The sequence below is a fragment of the Exophiala aquamarina genome (assembly GCF_000709125.1).
Source record: "Exophiala aquamarina CBS 119918 chromosome Unknown aczIA-supercont1.10, whole genome shotgun sequence".
Classification (NCBI taxonomy): domain Eukaryota; kingdom Fungi; phylum Ascomycota; class Eurotiomycetes; order Chaetothyriales; family Herpotrichiellaceae; genus Exophiala; species Exophiala aquamarina.
This window is the reverse complement of record NW_013550578.1, coordinates 654,169-668,253: the sequence shown is the minus strand read 5'-3', so window position 1 is coordinate 668,253 and position 14,085 is coordinate 654,169. Positions and strand designations below refer to the sequence as shown.

General features: G+C 51.3%; 8 protein-coding genes across 8 annotated transcripts; 5 read left to right on the top strand and 3 right to left on the bottom strand.

Annotated features, from left to right (window-relative positions):
- Positions 1 to 395: 395 nt before the first annotated feature.
- On the top strand, positions 396 to 1,097 carry A1O9_09525 (uncharacterized protein; the record flags this gene model as incomplete). The annotated part of the gene is made up of 1 exon (XM_013401495.1): positions 396 to 1,097. The coding sequence occupies one exon, from the start codon at positions 396 to 398 to the stop codon at positions 1,095 to 1,097; it is 702 nt and encodes a 233-aa protein (XP_013256949.1).
- Positions 1,098 to 1,265: 168 nt separating this feature from the next.
- On the bottom strand, positions 1,266 to 2,033 carry A1O9_09524 (uncharacterized protein; the record flags this gene model as incomplete). The annotated part of the gene is made up of 1 exon (XM_013401494.1): positions 1,266 to 2,033. One exon carries the CDS (start codon positions 2,031 to 2,033, stop codon positions 1,266 to 1,268), a length of 768 nt encoding a protein of 255 aa, XP_013256948.1.
- A 555-nt stretch (positions 2,034 to 2,588) lies between these two features.
- A1O9_09523 (uncharacterized protein) lies at positions 2,589 to 4,193 on the top strand (the record flags this gene model as incomplete). Its single annotated transcript, XM_013401493.1, has 1 exon — positions 2,589 to 4,193. The coding sequence occupies one exon, from the start codon at positions 2,589 to 2,591 to the stop codon at positions 4,191 to 4,193; it is 1,605 nt and encodes a 534-aa protein (XP_013256947.1).
- A 275-nt stretch (positions 4,194 to 4,468) lies between these two features.
- Positions 4,469 to 5,939, bottom strand: A1O9_09522 (uncharacterized protein; the record flags this gene model as incomplete). Its single annotated transcript, XM_013401492.1, has 2 exons — positions 4,469 to 5,876; positions 5,929 to 5,939. The coding sequence occupies 2 exons, from the start codon at positions 5,937 to 5,939 to the stop codon at positions 4,469 to 4,471; spliced, it is 1,419 nt and encodes a 472-aa protein (XP_013256946.1).
- Positions 5,940 to 6,985: 1,046 nt separating this feature from the next.
- A1O9_09521 (uncharacterized protein) lies at positions 6,986 to 8,830 on the top strand (the record flags this gene model as incomplete). The annotated part of the gene is made up of 3 exons (XM_013401491.1): positions 6,986 to 7,108; positions 7,164 to 7,676; positions 7,733 to 8,830. The coding sequence occupies 3 exons, from the start codon at positions 6,986 to 6,988 to the stop codon at positions 8,828 to 8,830; spliced, it is 1,734 nt and encodes a 577-aa protein (XP_013256945.1).
- Positions 8,831 to 9,731: 901 nt separating this feature from the next.
- A1O9_09520 (uncharacterized protein) lies at positions 9,732 to 10,775 on the top strand (the record flags this gene model as incomplete). The annotated part of the gene is made up of 1 exon (XM_013401490.1): positions 9,732 to 10,775. The coding sequence occupies one exon, from the start codon at positions 9,732 to 9,734 to the stop codon at positions 10,773 to 10,775; it is 1,044 nt and encodes a 347-aa protein (XP_013256944.1).
- A 1,161-nt stretch (positions 10,776 to 11,936) lies between these two features.
- Positions 11,937 to 12,200, bottom strand: A1O9_09519 (uncharacterized protein; the record flags this gene model as incomplete). Its single annotated transcript, XM_013401489.1, has 1 exon — positions 11,937 to 12,200. The coding sequence occupies one exon, from the start codon at positions 12,198 to 12,200 to the stop codon at positions 11,937 to 11,939; it is 264 nt and encodes an 87-aa protein (XP_013256943.1).
- A 578-nt stretch (positions 12,201 to 12,778) lies between these two features.
- Positions 12,779 to 13,801, top strand: A1O9_09518 (uncharacterized protein; the record flags this gene model as incomplete). Its single annotated transcript, XM_013401488.1, has 1 exon — positions 12,779 to 13,801. One exon carries the CDS (start codon positions 12,779 to 12,781, stop codon positions 13,799 to 13,801), a length of 1,023 nt encoding a protein of 340 aa, XP_013256942.1.
- Between the last annotated feature and the right edge of the window lie 284 nt (positions 13,802 to 14,085).

The window sequence follows — 14,085 nt, the reverse complement described above, 5'->3', positions numbered from 1 at the left end:
TTGAATGAGAAATCGAATTGCATCGGAGTCTGGGACAACATACAGGTGGTAAGCACGTGAACGAAAACGATGATTCTTGTAGTGGGGACAACTGGATAGTATGGTATCCGACTACTAACTATATAAGTCTTTATCGGTGAGCCTGCAGTCTCCACTTCACCTAATAATCAGGCCCCCTCTCTCAATTGACTAGTTCCTTTTCTTTCCACGTCCTGGTCTATCTACAGGAACTCCATCTACAAAAACCAGGACTAGAATACCTGTTAATTTTAAGCCGCCGCGACAACCGTTTCACTGTCGCTTGAATTTAGCGACATCTCAACCAACACGACGCATCTCACTAAGGACAGGCCGGGATTATCTCGGACAGTGAATTCACAACAACCACAGGCAAGATGGCGAAGAGAGACATGTCAGGTATAATATTTGATACCTCATACGCCAGAAAATTACTGGCGAATCAGCCATCGTCGGAATCGGAGAGCATCCAATCGACAATCGACATTTTGAAGATGCAACCGCACATTGAGGGCGGGTACTTTGTCGAAACTGACCGCGAACAACGAATGGTACCCAACCCATTCAAGGACCTGCCACCTCTCAGCAACGCCACTGATAAGGTCGACACGTCGGAGACGAGGCACGCGAGCACCAGCATCAACTACCTCTTGACGCCCAAGAGCCCTGTGGGTTACTTCCATCGCAATCGAGGCCACACAGTGCATACCTTGCACAAGGGCCGCGCGATTTATGTTATTATGTACGTTGATCAGCCGCGCGATGAGAATGGTAGAGTGCGGGTCAACTCGTTCCTCGTAGGCCAGGACCTCGTCAACGGCGAGGACTTGCAGTGGGCTGTCCCTGGGGGGAAGTTCAAGGCGACTTTCTTGTACCCTGATGAGGATGAGGGACAGGAGTCTAAGAACGGCATGTTGATTAGTGAGACTGTCATCCCGGGCTTTGAATACGCAGACCATGATTTTCTCACCGCCGAGGACTTTGTCCAGTACCTTGATCAAGAGCAGCAGGAGCAGTTACAGTGGCTGCTTCGGCCGGACCAGCAGGCTAGGTTGGAGGAGGTGAGGAAGGGGAAATGAGATCGTGTTTAGGGGTTACTACCATTTCACTTGCTCGTGGTTGCAGTAGTTAGGCATATGGTAGATCTTTGGTTTCAGTTGTGGGTAAGGAATTTTGTCGAGCACGATAGCTCGGACCGAGCAGCATCGCAGATCCGTAGAAACATCATCATGGACTGTAATGCCATGTCATAAAAGCTCCAGATCGCCTCGTTCCACACCCCTCCTCACGTCCTTCCACCTGACCACCCATACCTCGCCACGTCCCATCCTCAACTCAACGCTAGCGCCATCATCCCTTCTCTCATCCACTTCCGCATCATTTCCCCAGCCCTCGGGCAGCAAACACCTTACCACCACGGCCGTCGCCCCGTCCGGGCCCTCCACCATCGGCACACCACCGCTCGGATCGTCCAATCGCCTCAACCCGGCAGGGAACGCAGAGAGAAAACTCGCATGGTAGAACTGCGACAAAAGCGCCTGATGATTCGTGAGAAACTGCGTCTCCGCGGGGCTGAGATAGATGTTCTTCTCGTCCACATCCAAGCTCGACAAGTAGAACATGGCGAATTTCGTCATCTTCGCCAGCCGCTGCCTCAAGAAGCTCCTGACCAGGAACTGCGTCCGGCTCAGGTCTGTCTGAAGAATGGAGAGGGTAAGATTCGCATTCTGCCGCGAAGTCCCCTTAGTTGCGCTGCCTCCATCAAATCCGTCGCCCATGCCGCTGGCAAGGTCTTCGATGGTGTTGATTTGCTGTTGGACGCGCGACATGATTCGTTGCATTAACTTTGTCGGATATGGGAGAAGGTCTGGCGCGCATCGTTCGGAGACCCAAGACCGCGTGAGTAGCTGGTGATCTGTTGAGGCATCCGTGTCGAGATACGATGACGATGACGATGGGTCCCCTGGCACTGTGCGTGTTACAGAGGCCAAAATGTCGGAGATATCAATATCCATGTTGAAGAGTAGGCTTTGAGCACGGACGGCAGAGTTGAGGTCGAGGAAGGGAATTGTTTCAGTTGTGCGATAAGGAGACGAACCGCGTCGTGCCTCGCATTCTCCCTAGGTTGTGTGCAGGAATGCCCCTGAATGTTTATAGCGCGGCAGTATGGCCTTAGGTTTTAGACAGAGTCCAACAGTACTGACTCCAGGTTTCTTTTAGTTCTGATTCAATTCTGGATTTGAGGATGGTGGTTGAATTGTTCCCACGTGATGGAACTGACTGGTTGTGATATAAAACTCAGCCTCGTCGCGACTTGGAGTTCAGAAAGGGCGTAAAAGAGTAAAAGCGGCAAGCAACGGTGACATCATCCTTTCCTTATCTAGCCCAGCCAGCATATGTAACCCGCGTGAATGACTCTTACTCCCAACCCTCGTCGGAGCCACTGGTTGATTACTCGTAGGAAGGCAGCCAATATCTACCAATCTCTGCGATCTCGACTCACTTCGCTCCCTCCTCCCTCCTAGTAGGCCGGTATTAGTGCTAGGAGTGACCGCCATACATCCCCATACATGCCCAAGAAATACCAGCAAAAGTCCCTCCAGATCAAGCCGCAGTCAAGCAGTCCACACACTCTTGCACTCTCCAGTTCTTCATCAACATCGTCCCACCAAGACCCTGCGCAGCGCACGGTTAATGATCTGATTCGGGACTCCCGCCGTCAGCAACTTCGCAATGAACAGCAGAGGTCGTTGCCGGTGGCAGTAGCCACAGCCACCTCGGGATCAGTTCCGCCATCGGTAAGAGCAGTCCTGGACCTCCCACCACCGCCACCACCGCCCGAACCACGAGCAGGCAGAATCCATGCTGGAGGGTCAATACCTGCCCCCGGCCATTCTGGCCCAGCTCGTCTGCGTCGAATACCCGGTCCGCCTCCGCCTCGATCGTGGTTGACGCACAGTATCTATGCCCCAGCGAAGTATAAAAGAGGAAGCAGTGGTGAACATGAAAATGACGGTCGTCGCTTGCAGGTTCGATCGAGCATTCTACCGGCAGGATCATTCCCGCCTGAGAAATCGTTGCAACATCTCGCCCTCAAGAACATCGCGAGCAATTGGGCATGGCACGTAGAGTATGAACGTGAATACTTGGGGAATCTGCCCTCGAGTCTGAAGGAGACGCTACTGAGCTACCTTGCAATATACAATGAGGTGGGATCTCCCAGCCTCAATCCATTGAGGGTCTTGTTTTTAGATGGAGATCACCAGATCCAAGAGGATCGAGGTGAGGTGCAGCGGTTGGATTGCGGCAATGGAATTGGGCTTTGGACGAGCTTGAAAGGTCTCGAGAAAGAATTATTTACCAAAACTACGCCTAAGAGAGCGTCTGGGTCATCTGAACTGAGCACGACGGTGTCGGCAACACCTGACACTTGGGATGCTGACGATGATAGTGACGACTTGCCTAAAACTAGTCCTGCGGTGGTTCCACGGGTCATCCACACTTTCCAGAACCTGAAGCACTTGTCGCTTTCGATATCTCCTGGCAATACTCAAGCAGCTTCCTGGACAACCTTGCTCGCAGTCACAGCAGAATTAGGTACGCTGTCATCCTTGTCCCTGGCATATTGGCCTCAACCGACATTTACGCCCAACGCCGCCTCTACACGTGCCGTTGTTCACGTACCGGGTGCTAGACCTGTTGTGTATGGTGGCACAAACATGTATACCTCTCTGGACAATGACTGGCGAGAGGCGGCGGGCATCTTGCGTTCTCTGAGTCGAGCTCTGTACTGTTTGACATGGCTTGATTTGACGGGCTGTGGAGACTGGTGGGAGGCGCTCCTTTGGACGTCACCAACTTCAGGCGAACCCTCCGAAAATATTGGAGCGGAATGGAATGGTGGCTGGAGGGGTGTTGAGAAATTGGTTCTCCATCCAGGCTGGAGGCCAATTCCACCACCACCGGCTCCTTTATTTCACGTTGTGAGCGATGCCAACGAGCCCAGCTGGGACATTGAGTATGAGCAATTGTTGTATCGCTTCCGGAAAGAGGAAGAACGCCTGGCGGAAATGCTGGACACTGCGAAAAGTGTGGAGGCCCATCTTCGGACAGTGAGGAAATCGTCAGGTGGAAGATGGATTAATGTCGACCCGGGGGCTGATCTATCCTGCTGAATTCTGACGGTGGCTTTTGACTGCCGTCATCATGAACCGTAGCTTTTCATCTTCCTTGGGGTCAAATCTAACATATGATGTTACCTGTTTGATGTTACCCGTCCCGTGTCGGCTCATGATGGGCGCCAAGATCCATTGAATATAGAACGTCTTCGCCGACACCACGCCCTATTTGTCTGCTTGCCTTTGAACGCAGCTCTTTGCTCTTGCTTCTTCTGACCTAGCCCAACCATGCCCGTCGGAACGCAAGGGGCACTCAGTCCATCGGTTCATCATCACTTACCAAAGAAACTCGTGATCCTCTGCGTACCAGGCTCCAAGTTACCCCCTTTTTTCTTCGCAGGAGAGCTTCCCTTCAGCACCATGTCCTTGTTGCTTGTCGCACTTCGCGGTTTCTTGCCCGTTACCGTAGAGGGTGCAGGCTTTGGCGGTGGGGATCTTGCTGCTGCGGTCGCAGGTCCTTGAGTGGAGAGTTTGATTTGTTTTCTGTCGCTCTCTGGTGATGATACGAGGTCGCTGGGGGCGCGTCGCTTCTGGCTTGTGCTGGTTTGGTGAGGAGGGTCTGAGGATGGATTCGTTGGTGAGGGCGATGATGCCGGTACGGGCAGAGGGGCGTTGTCTTCGCTTCCGTCGTGGTCAACCGTTGTGCGAGTTTCTTCTTCTTCTGGTTCATTCTCTGCTTTTGCCACTAAGGTGGTAGGAGGGGTAGCAGTGCTGTTAGCGGGCTTCTGTTTCTGACTAGCAGCGTTCCCGAAGAAATTGGCGATGTTTTTCTTGTTTTCCTTGCTGTCGACGGGGACGATGAAGTTTGGCGAATTATTCCCGACTTTGCCCACGTCTTTGTCAACCGGGTAGCATTCGAGCTCGCCCTCGAACGGCTTCAGCATCGCCTGCAACTCCTTGGACCACTTGTTGCAACTCGGATCCAGCCACATCTTGATATCGTCGGTCCCCGGATCCAATATGACAGGCATGCGGTCATGCAGAAATCTCAGCTGCTTGTTCGAATCCGTCGTGATGATCGTGTATGAGTACAGCTTCTCGCTCTCTTCGCTCCCTTCGTACCGGACGCAGTCCCACAGGCCCGCGAAACACATCAGCTGGCCGTCCTTGCGCTTCACGAAATGCGGGACCTTGTCTCTCGGCCCGGGCCCCTTTTTCAGCCATTCGTAGAACCCCTGTGCGATCACCAGGCAGCGTTTCTTCGCTTTCATCGTCGTCCACATGCCCTTGTTCTCGACCAGGCTGTCGTCCCTGCAGTTGATCGTGCGCAGCATGCTCGAGTAGTCTGGTGATCGTTTCGTCCAGAATGGGATTAGGCCCCATTTCATGACCTTGATCTGGTATTTGTATCGATCATTAGGCTTATCCTCGCTGGTAGTGTTGGATTGGTCGTTGCTGCTGACGTTGTCTGCTGCTAGCCGTGCTGCTGATTCTTCTGGCTCCGCGTCTGCTTCTGGATCTCGGGTCTGCTCGTCACTTTGCCCAGGCGGGTCACTTTGATGATCCCTTGCCCCGTGGTCCGGGACATCAGCCCTGTAGACCAGGCCATATGCACCAGGCGGGAAGTTGTAGGTTTCACGTGCCTCATCATCTGCTGGTGCATCGTCAACCGGTAACCCTTGCTGCTGCAGTTGATAACGGACGAATGCAGCACGCTTTTGTCCATCAGTTATGGACTTTCTGTGTGACTTGATTTACTGGGAGGAGACGACTCACGATGCCTAATGCATACCTACCACACATCGCGACGATTAGTGCTTGCTTCGGGTTCGGCTAGAGATGATACTTTGTGCAGATTCGACGACTTGGTTGTTCCTCGACTTCAGCGTGAAGTTCAGTCCTGTCGTCAGGTCGTATTCGTGTTTCTGCGATCCTTACGTAAGGTTGCCGTCACTGGGATTCGGGTTTCAGGGAAGCTTAATTATGTTAGACCATGCACTAAGCTACTAGTGCGCGACTACTCTGTGTAGCGTCCTGGGGGCCTCTAGGAGCCTCCCGGTAGACGCCTTCAAGGCTGAGGAGTCTCTTCATATGTAGGGAGGGAGTACCTAAGGTAGGTAGTCTAGAATCCTATGCTTTTCATCCATCCTATGAAAATTGCCAGCCTGAGTCTTCCAGAGCAGGCGGGCTGGATTTCACTTGCTCTCATTCCGTTCACTTTCGGATGCCCATTCCCTCAAGAAGGCCTTTGCGGTCGCTGCATCAGTGGCTGCCGCATAGTGCTGCCACCGTTTGTTTTTGCAGCTGTCGGATTGGAAGTTCAGCAGAATGATATGCCAGCGTGGAGGAGGACTTCCTCCTGTATTTCTCTTTTGCCTTTGGTCTGAGCCTTTGATGCATCCGTTGCTCCGCGCAGTATTATTATCATCTCAATGCACCCTAAGTTCTACCGGAAGCTCAGTAGCGCAGAAAACCGACTACGCACAGGTCACGGCAGCGTGGAAAGGTCAGACTATGTGTTGTTAGTCTCGTAAACTAGGGGATGTCAGCACGAGCCGCTTTCTCCAATGGCGCACAAGGCAAATATATCAAGCAAACGTCCGAACTCAAAGTCCAATGTTGTCAATGTTGTCAAAGTTCTGACATGACCCACACAGTCTGCGCCATCGACTATTGAATGCTGCTGGTACTCGTCTCTGCAAGTGTCATGACACAGATGCGCCTGGTTTGGTACTGCTGAAATGGCGAAGGCTGGTATCGCGAATCTACTATTAAATGATGCAAAATTACTGCCATCCCATGTTCCTCTGTCCTTTCATGCATATCAGGGGAACACATAATATCTCGACATGCAGGGTCTACAAACGTTGATCCCCTTACTCACAGGACTGGCGGTGGTGCAGGGCTTAGCCACTTCAGGAAAACTGCCCATAGTAGACCTTGGGTATGCTGTTCACTCAGCCCAAGTCAATGTAAGTTCTACCGTGGCGACTCCGACGTGCTGTTGCTGCACTAAGCATACAATAGCAAGCTAGAGCATACTACAATTTTTCGAACATTCGCTTTGGGGACGTTATTACAAAGGAAACGCGCTGGAAAGCACCCCAACCAGTGGCAACAGTAAATCGCACATTGAATGATGGGCAGCTGGCGAAAAGATGTCCTCAGACCCACCCGTTCTGGCTATACAATGGTGTCAAGGTCGCCCAAGGTGTGCCGGTATCGCAGCTGCAACCGGTACAATTTGACATTAATAGAATTCCACCGATGAATATTGAAGAAGCTGAAGACTGCCTCTTTCTCGACGTCATGGTCCCGCAAAAGATTTTTGATTCTCGCTTCAAAGGCGGCAACTGCATCCGAGAATCAGAGAAGCGTACTGCCACGGAAGGGGCTCCAGTACTCGTTTGGATAGATGGTGGAGGGTTCTCTGCCGGTTACAAACACGAGCAGGAGCCGGCCGGGCTCGTGGCGAGATCACAGACCGGGGGTGAGGATGGAATTATATATGTCTCCATCAATTACCGAGTCGGGCTTTTTGTGAGTGTTGTTCAATTGCCCATTTCATTGGAAATTCACTAATGCACTAGCTTTAGGGCTTCCTACCCGCACACATCACTGGAGAGGGAGATTCCAATGTTGGGCTGCTCGATCAACGCCTTGCCTTAGAATGGGTACAGAAATACATCCACCTGTTTGGTGGTGATCCAGGAAGGGTCACTATAATGGGAGAATCGGCCGGTGGAGGCTCAGTCTTTCATCAAATCACGGCATACGGTGGTGACAGCAATGCTCCTTTTCGTCAAGCCATATTGCAGAGTCCAGGCTGGCAACCGAACCCGAATCCTGGCTTTCAGAAGTCCTTGATCGACTACGCTCTGGGGAATGCATCTTTACTGACCCAGAAGGTTGCCAGCACTGTTGAAGATCTCCGAGGTCTCTCTTTCCAAGAAGTCGCCCTCCTCAACAGTGTGATCGTTGGCCGCTCGCCATACGGTATATACACGTTTGGTCCGGTTGTGGACGGGTCTTTCGTTCCCGACTTACCAGGGAAGCTAATCGCGCAAGGACGGTTTACCAAATCCCTCGACGCGATAATGATGGGCACTAATCTTAATGAAGGCGTGCTCTTCGACTCTCCTTTTATAGCCACCGACCACGATTACCGGGATAACGTGCGACTGTTTTTCCCGAATGTGAGCGACCAAGTCGTGGAATATGTCGCAACAAACTTATATCCAAACAACCTTTCAGGAAAGTACAATTATACCACACAAGCTCTGAGAGCGGCAGATACAACAGCAGAGGCCTGCTTTCTATGCAATACACGGTACCTAGCGCAGGCACTCCCAGGTATTGTCTCCAGCAAGATATTCAAGTATCTGTTCGCTGTACAGCCTGCCATACATGCAGATGACCTAGGATACACTTTTTATAATGGCAATGGTACCCTTACTTGGGAGGGCTACCCAGTCGATGGCAAGGTCGCCCTGACATTACAGGATTATATCATTGGGTTCACGACCTCTGGCACGCCCAACGCTCGGGCGCTCTCCAACAATAATTCGTGGTTTCCCGCATATGGCAAAAATGCAACGGTGTTGACGTTGAATACGACCCAGCTTGGTCAATTGAATATTGATCCTCAAGCGGATCCTCGGTGCGATTGGTGGCAAAAGGCACTATATATTTAATGGTTGATATACCCACGGGTTATATTTTGCGCTTTGTTCTTGTGCTGAGCCACATGGTTGAGCCTAGTAATGCGGATGGAGCTTGACAGTCTGGCATCTAACCATGTTCCCTCGCATGTCGAGGAATGCATAGCCGCACGGCTGACGCAGCCGTCCACTTGGTCATGACCAGAAGTGTCGAGTTGTAGGTCTCAGCTGTTGCCGAGTACCACGATATTCCTCAAAGCTGACTCCAAGAAGTGCTCACGAAAGTGAACCTTAACAATGGTTGGACCCGCATTTGAGTGACATTCAATTCTTCATAGACAAATGCCCCTGGCTATCGCCAGAGGGCTGAGGTGGATAATACCAGGGGTACATAGGTATCGAGGCGGGTATGTAATGTATGTAACGTACGGAGTATGTAATGTTCCGTTCCGATGACGTTGATGGTTCTGCAGTCAAACGCGACTCTGGTGGGTGTTTGGGGAAATGGTTGGAGCTGACTGTGAAATTTTATGTTAACACCCACCTCATCACCGCCCTCCTGCAGATGAAAGATTCATCTATTGCGTGACAGGTACAACATACAGCCAGACAGACAGCAAGAGGTCTTATGCAAATCATGCAATCTACCCGCATCGCCCAACGTGCCCTACAGCAACTGAGATGTGGTGAGCCTCTCCGCAATCATCAAATTCCTCGCCATGGTGGCTCCTCGAGCCTATCAAGAACACGTTCCACCAGGCAGTCTCTATTTTCACCTATCATAAGCACGAGATGCCAATCTCGAGGGGCCAGGACATACTCCAAACCGCCCGGGAAAATCCAACAGATGGTTATCGACGCCAGGACCCAACATCCTATTCTCTTTCCCTTCCTTCTCATTGCCGCTACCGGCATGGTCTCCCTCCTTACCATTATGGCCTATGACGAATACAAGCGAGAGACCACACAGTTGACTCCTTATCCTCTGCCCGTTGAGCAACGTTTGAGATTAGCACTACACTACACACATATATCACCAGACCCAGAGACCGCATCGGGTTATTTCGTCGATGCTATTAAAAAGGCGGAAGAGTTGGGAATGGACCCCTACAGTAAGGAGTTTGTTGGCATTCGGATCCGCTTTTCTGAAATGCTCGAGACCTTCGGCCACATGAGAGCTGCGATTGAGATCCTTAATGATGTCACAATGGAGTTTGAACAGCGGCTGGCTGAACTCGACGAGGGCAGATCTCCTGCCGGAGAAGTTGTCACTGACGAACTGCGGACAGACCTACGCCAGCAGCTGGTCAAAACCGTTGTTCAGGCCAAAGTCAAACTGTCGTCTATGTGGGAAAGCGAGTACATGCAGGACTCAAACATGGCGAAGCAGACTCTCTCAGACGCCGTAGGTTTGATTGTGAAGGAGACCAAGGATCCCCAACTCAATGGCTTCACTGACGACAACAGCGCCGGCCTGTCGACAGGCGAAATTGCAGCCATACTGTCCCAAATGGGTGACCTGTATGCTACCACCGGCGAGGAAGCAAATGCCGTCCAGGTATACATGCTCGCGCTTCAACCACTGCGGCAAGCATGTAACGGCTCAAAATCCTGTAAAGAGGTTCAAGTACTGAGCAATATCGCTTCCACAATGGATGTTGCTTTGAAAAAGCCAAACGCAAAGGTCAACGGAAAGCCAGTCACCGAATCTTCTGCAGCTGCAGCGAGGAAGGCTATCTTGAAATGGGCTGACCAGGCTATCGGCACAGCGGAGGCCGTTAGGCCCGAAGATCGTGACTCGATCTGTGAGCTTGCGCTGCTGTCGGCACAGATGACCCGCGCAGATATATTGCTGGATAATGGCGAAAAGGCGAAGTCTCGGGAAGCATTTTCGAGCCTGTTGCCGATATTGAGGGAGAAGAACCTTACGCCTTTGGTCAAAGTGGCCGAGCAGGGTTTAGAGAAGGCCAGTGGCTAAGATCAGGTCTAGATGGCTATGGACAAACGGCAATAGCCTCGACAAACGCGAATCGGGATGACCTTATCAGGCTTGTAGTCTAGCGCACGCATTGTACCCCGGTAGAGGCCTGTGTCGCATCAGACTCCTGAAGTTATGGACGCCGTCAACCTTCATTGGGCATATATGAGACGCAGGTCTTGAACAGGTGAGCGGGTCTGACCTCCGAATCCAGTCCAGTCAAGTCCCTCATCTTTCGCCCGCTCACCCACACAACAACTATATTTGCTGAATGCCGTATGGGGCGTGGGACGGATGCCTTGATATGGGTACCTTGGTGAGCGAAGTATTGGGTCTGATGCGGAGGATTCATGAATGGAGGACCTCCCCAGAGCCGAACAAGAAAACATGGGCTACTCCAAATATAAATATGTGTGTCTCGGCGAAACATATTGACATGGAAGGCCGCCCTGATGATTAGTTCGAATCTAACATAATGCAAGTTGGAGGGTGTGGAAATTTAGATTTAACCAGAAGAAAAACAATCTCCACGTGGGGTTTTGGTTCTCCATGTGAGTGCTCAATCTTAATCACGTTGGTGTGATTTCAAGATGGTTGGAAGGGGATCTGTAACAACAACAAATGATACTCCAAACGTACGTTTCTATAATGATGTTTCTATAATGACGATGGAATAAGCGCTGTTTATATGCATCGAAAGATACTTCTCCCATGAAGCCACTCCGTAAGTCGGCTGCATAACGAAGTTTCCTGTAGGCGGCCATGTGAATGTGATGCCAGAATCAAAGTCACATTTCAGGTCAACAAGGAGAAGCACCCATCTGGCACGTTCGCTGGGTTGCCTCCAAGCCTCCTTCTTTGCAGATCTCCCCGACTGGCTTTGGAACTGCTCGTGCCTAATCATTGTTCAATCTCAATTCGTTCTTTCCTTGATACTGAGTCCTGATCATGAAAGGAGTGTTCAGCGTTGAAAGACACGCATCCTTCGACACTGGAAGCTTTCACTGACCCCTGGAAAGCGTGTGATACTCGTCGAGACCTCTCATGCCGCCTCATAGCCTCGCGGCGCGAACGACGAGCTTCTAGCCACAAACATCTAGTGTGCTCTCAGATAGAGATATGTCCTGAACCCAAGGGGATGGAAAGCCATGACTCGCACAATCAAAGCTCAAGTTCGATTTCGACACTCGCCGGCTGAGAAGAACAGATCAAGATCGTGTTCGGAAGATCACCCTCTGGGCCTAGCGTCTCTCCCTTCAACAGTTTCGTTTCACACGTTCCACATGCACCGCTTCTACAGCCGTAGTCGGGCTTCAAACCGTGCTTCTCAGCAAGCTGGAGGAGCGTCAGACGTTCCTTGGAGAGCCATTTGACTTTGACATCAGATTTGCGGAACAGCACGTCCGCTTCTTCGATGTCTGCCATTTTTAATCTTTTATGCTTGAATTCCGAGATACGGTCGGTTTGGGGAGATTCCCGAAACGCCGAATCACTTTCATTTGAGTAAGGGTGTTTCTCGGTTATGACACCGATAGGAGGGATTCGCCTCCCATTTGACTAATATCAATACTTGGCTCCAAGATCAGATCTATCCCCCCTGTAGAATTGGAGGCAAGAAGAAGGGTTGGCAGAAATCTGAAACGAAAGATCGCTTGTGGAAGGGTCTAGAAAGAAAACGACAAAACTGTGAACATGGGAATGATGGATGAACAGCGTGAATTCCAGGCTCTTTGATAAGTGCCAGTAAATGTGCCGAGGTGTTTCCGGATCTGGGCCGTGGAGAAAGTCTTCCCATGATCCACCGTACTGCCCTCCCTACGGCGGCACTTACGGCCAATAACGTCATCTAGATTTACGGGATGCCAAGACTTTCACCCCGAAGCTCAAAAGGTGGCACAGATTCATCCTTCACATTGGCGCCGCATCACATGAATGTGACCAGGATGCAACCACAGATAGCATAATGGCTTCCGGAGAAGCTTTCAGTGAAACAGTGCCCTGATATGGCTACTGTCTGGGCAAGTACCAAGCTCGCTGGAATCAGGAGCGGCGTCTGCAATGCGACCCAATTCCGAGGTTTTAGTATAAGAAATGCTCAGGTTGAGCGAGCATACGGAGCTCGAAAGTTGCAGATCCTCTGTCGTCGCAACAGTAGCCCTAATCGCAATTCGCGATGCCATGGGGGGCGTCGGAATGGGATCCAATACGATGGCATAACTAGCCCTGGTTTTCCAGCATCCACAGCTTTGAGAAGTCAGCACACCGCTGCCTTGCCAGCTACGGACTTGGATGGCAGCAACAACGACCCCGAAGTCTTGTCTCATGCGGTCAAGCAACTTATGCGTCATGTCCCGCATCCCGTCGCCGTGATTACAGCGACTGACATTTCAATGAGCTCAGAGGGAGGTCCACAGGGGTGGCGTGGTGCTACTGTGTCATCATTCAACACAGTGACTTTATTCCCAACCCCAGTGGTGTCCTTCAACATCCGCAAGATTTCATCTACATTTGCCGCCATGCGAAGTTCGGGGCTTTTCAATGTGCATCTGTTGAGTGAAGCCACTGAAGCAACGGACATCGCGTCGAAATTTGCCACTGGGAATGCATCCTCGCCGTTTCACGATGAAGAGGGTGAAATCGAGAGCTTTGCACATCTCACCGACCCCGTCAGGACAGCATTATCAAGTAAACTACCACCGATTTTGCAGTCGCGTGATGGAATGGGTCGGTCGATGGTCCCTTTCAGATTGCACTGCCGATTTATGGGAGACAAGGTTGTCGAGATTGGCGACCATGTGGTGTTATTCGGAGAAGTCGTACAAATCTTTCACGACGATAACACCTTCCATGACCAGCCTGCCATCCTGCCAAAGCCATGTCTTGTCTACGTCAATGGCAGGTACACTCGAGTGGACAGCCATTTTCATGTGACCCCCTTCGTCCAGCGTCGCAAGATTACGACGATATCAACATGTATGAGTGCTAGTGGAAGGGTTATCACTTCAAAAGCTATCACATCGGGTTGACGGGTCTCCGACATGTAATATTGCGGGAATGAATCACGTAGCGGGGACCGACAGCGTTCGAATCGACAAGACGACCGTGGTAGCCGCAACTGAAAACTCGAGCAAATGCATAAAAGCCAATTGCACATTCGGCAAAGGATGATTGGCAATTCCTGTTTCGCAGCTGCTATTGCAGCAGAGGGCCCTTCCCATGTCTTTCCGTCGAGCTGGCACCATAGCCATTCTTGAGACATGATCCCCAGGCCTCTGCAATGCAATGATGCTCACAGACATGTGGCGACGGC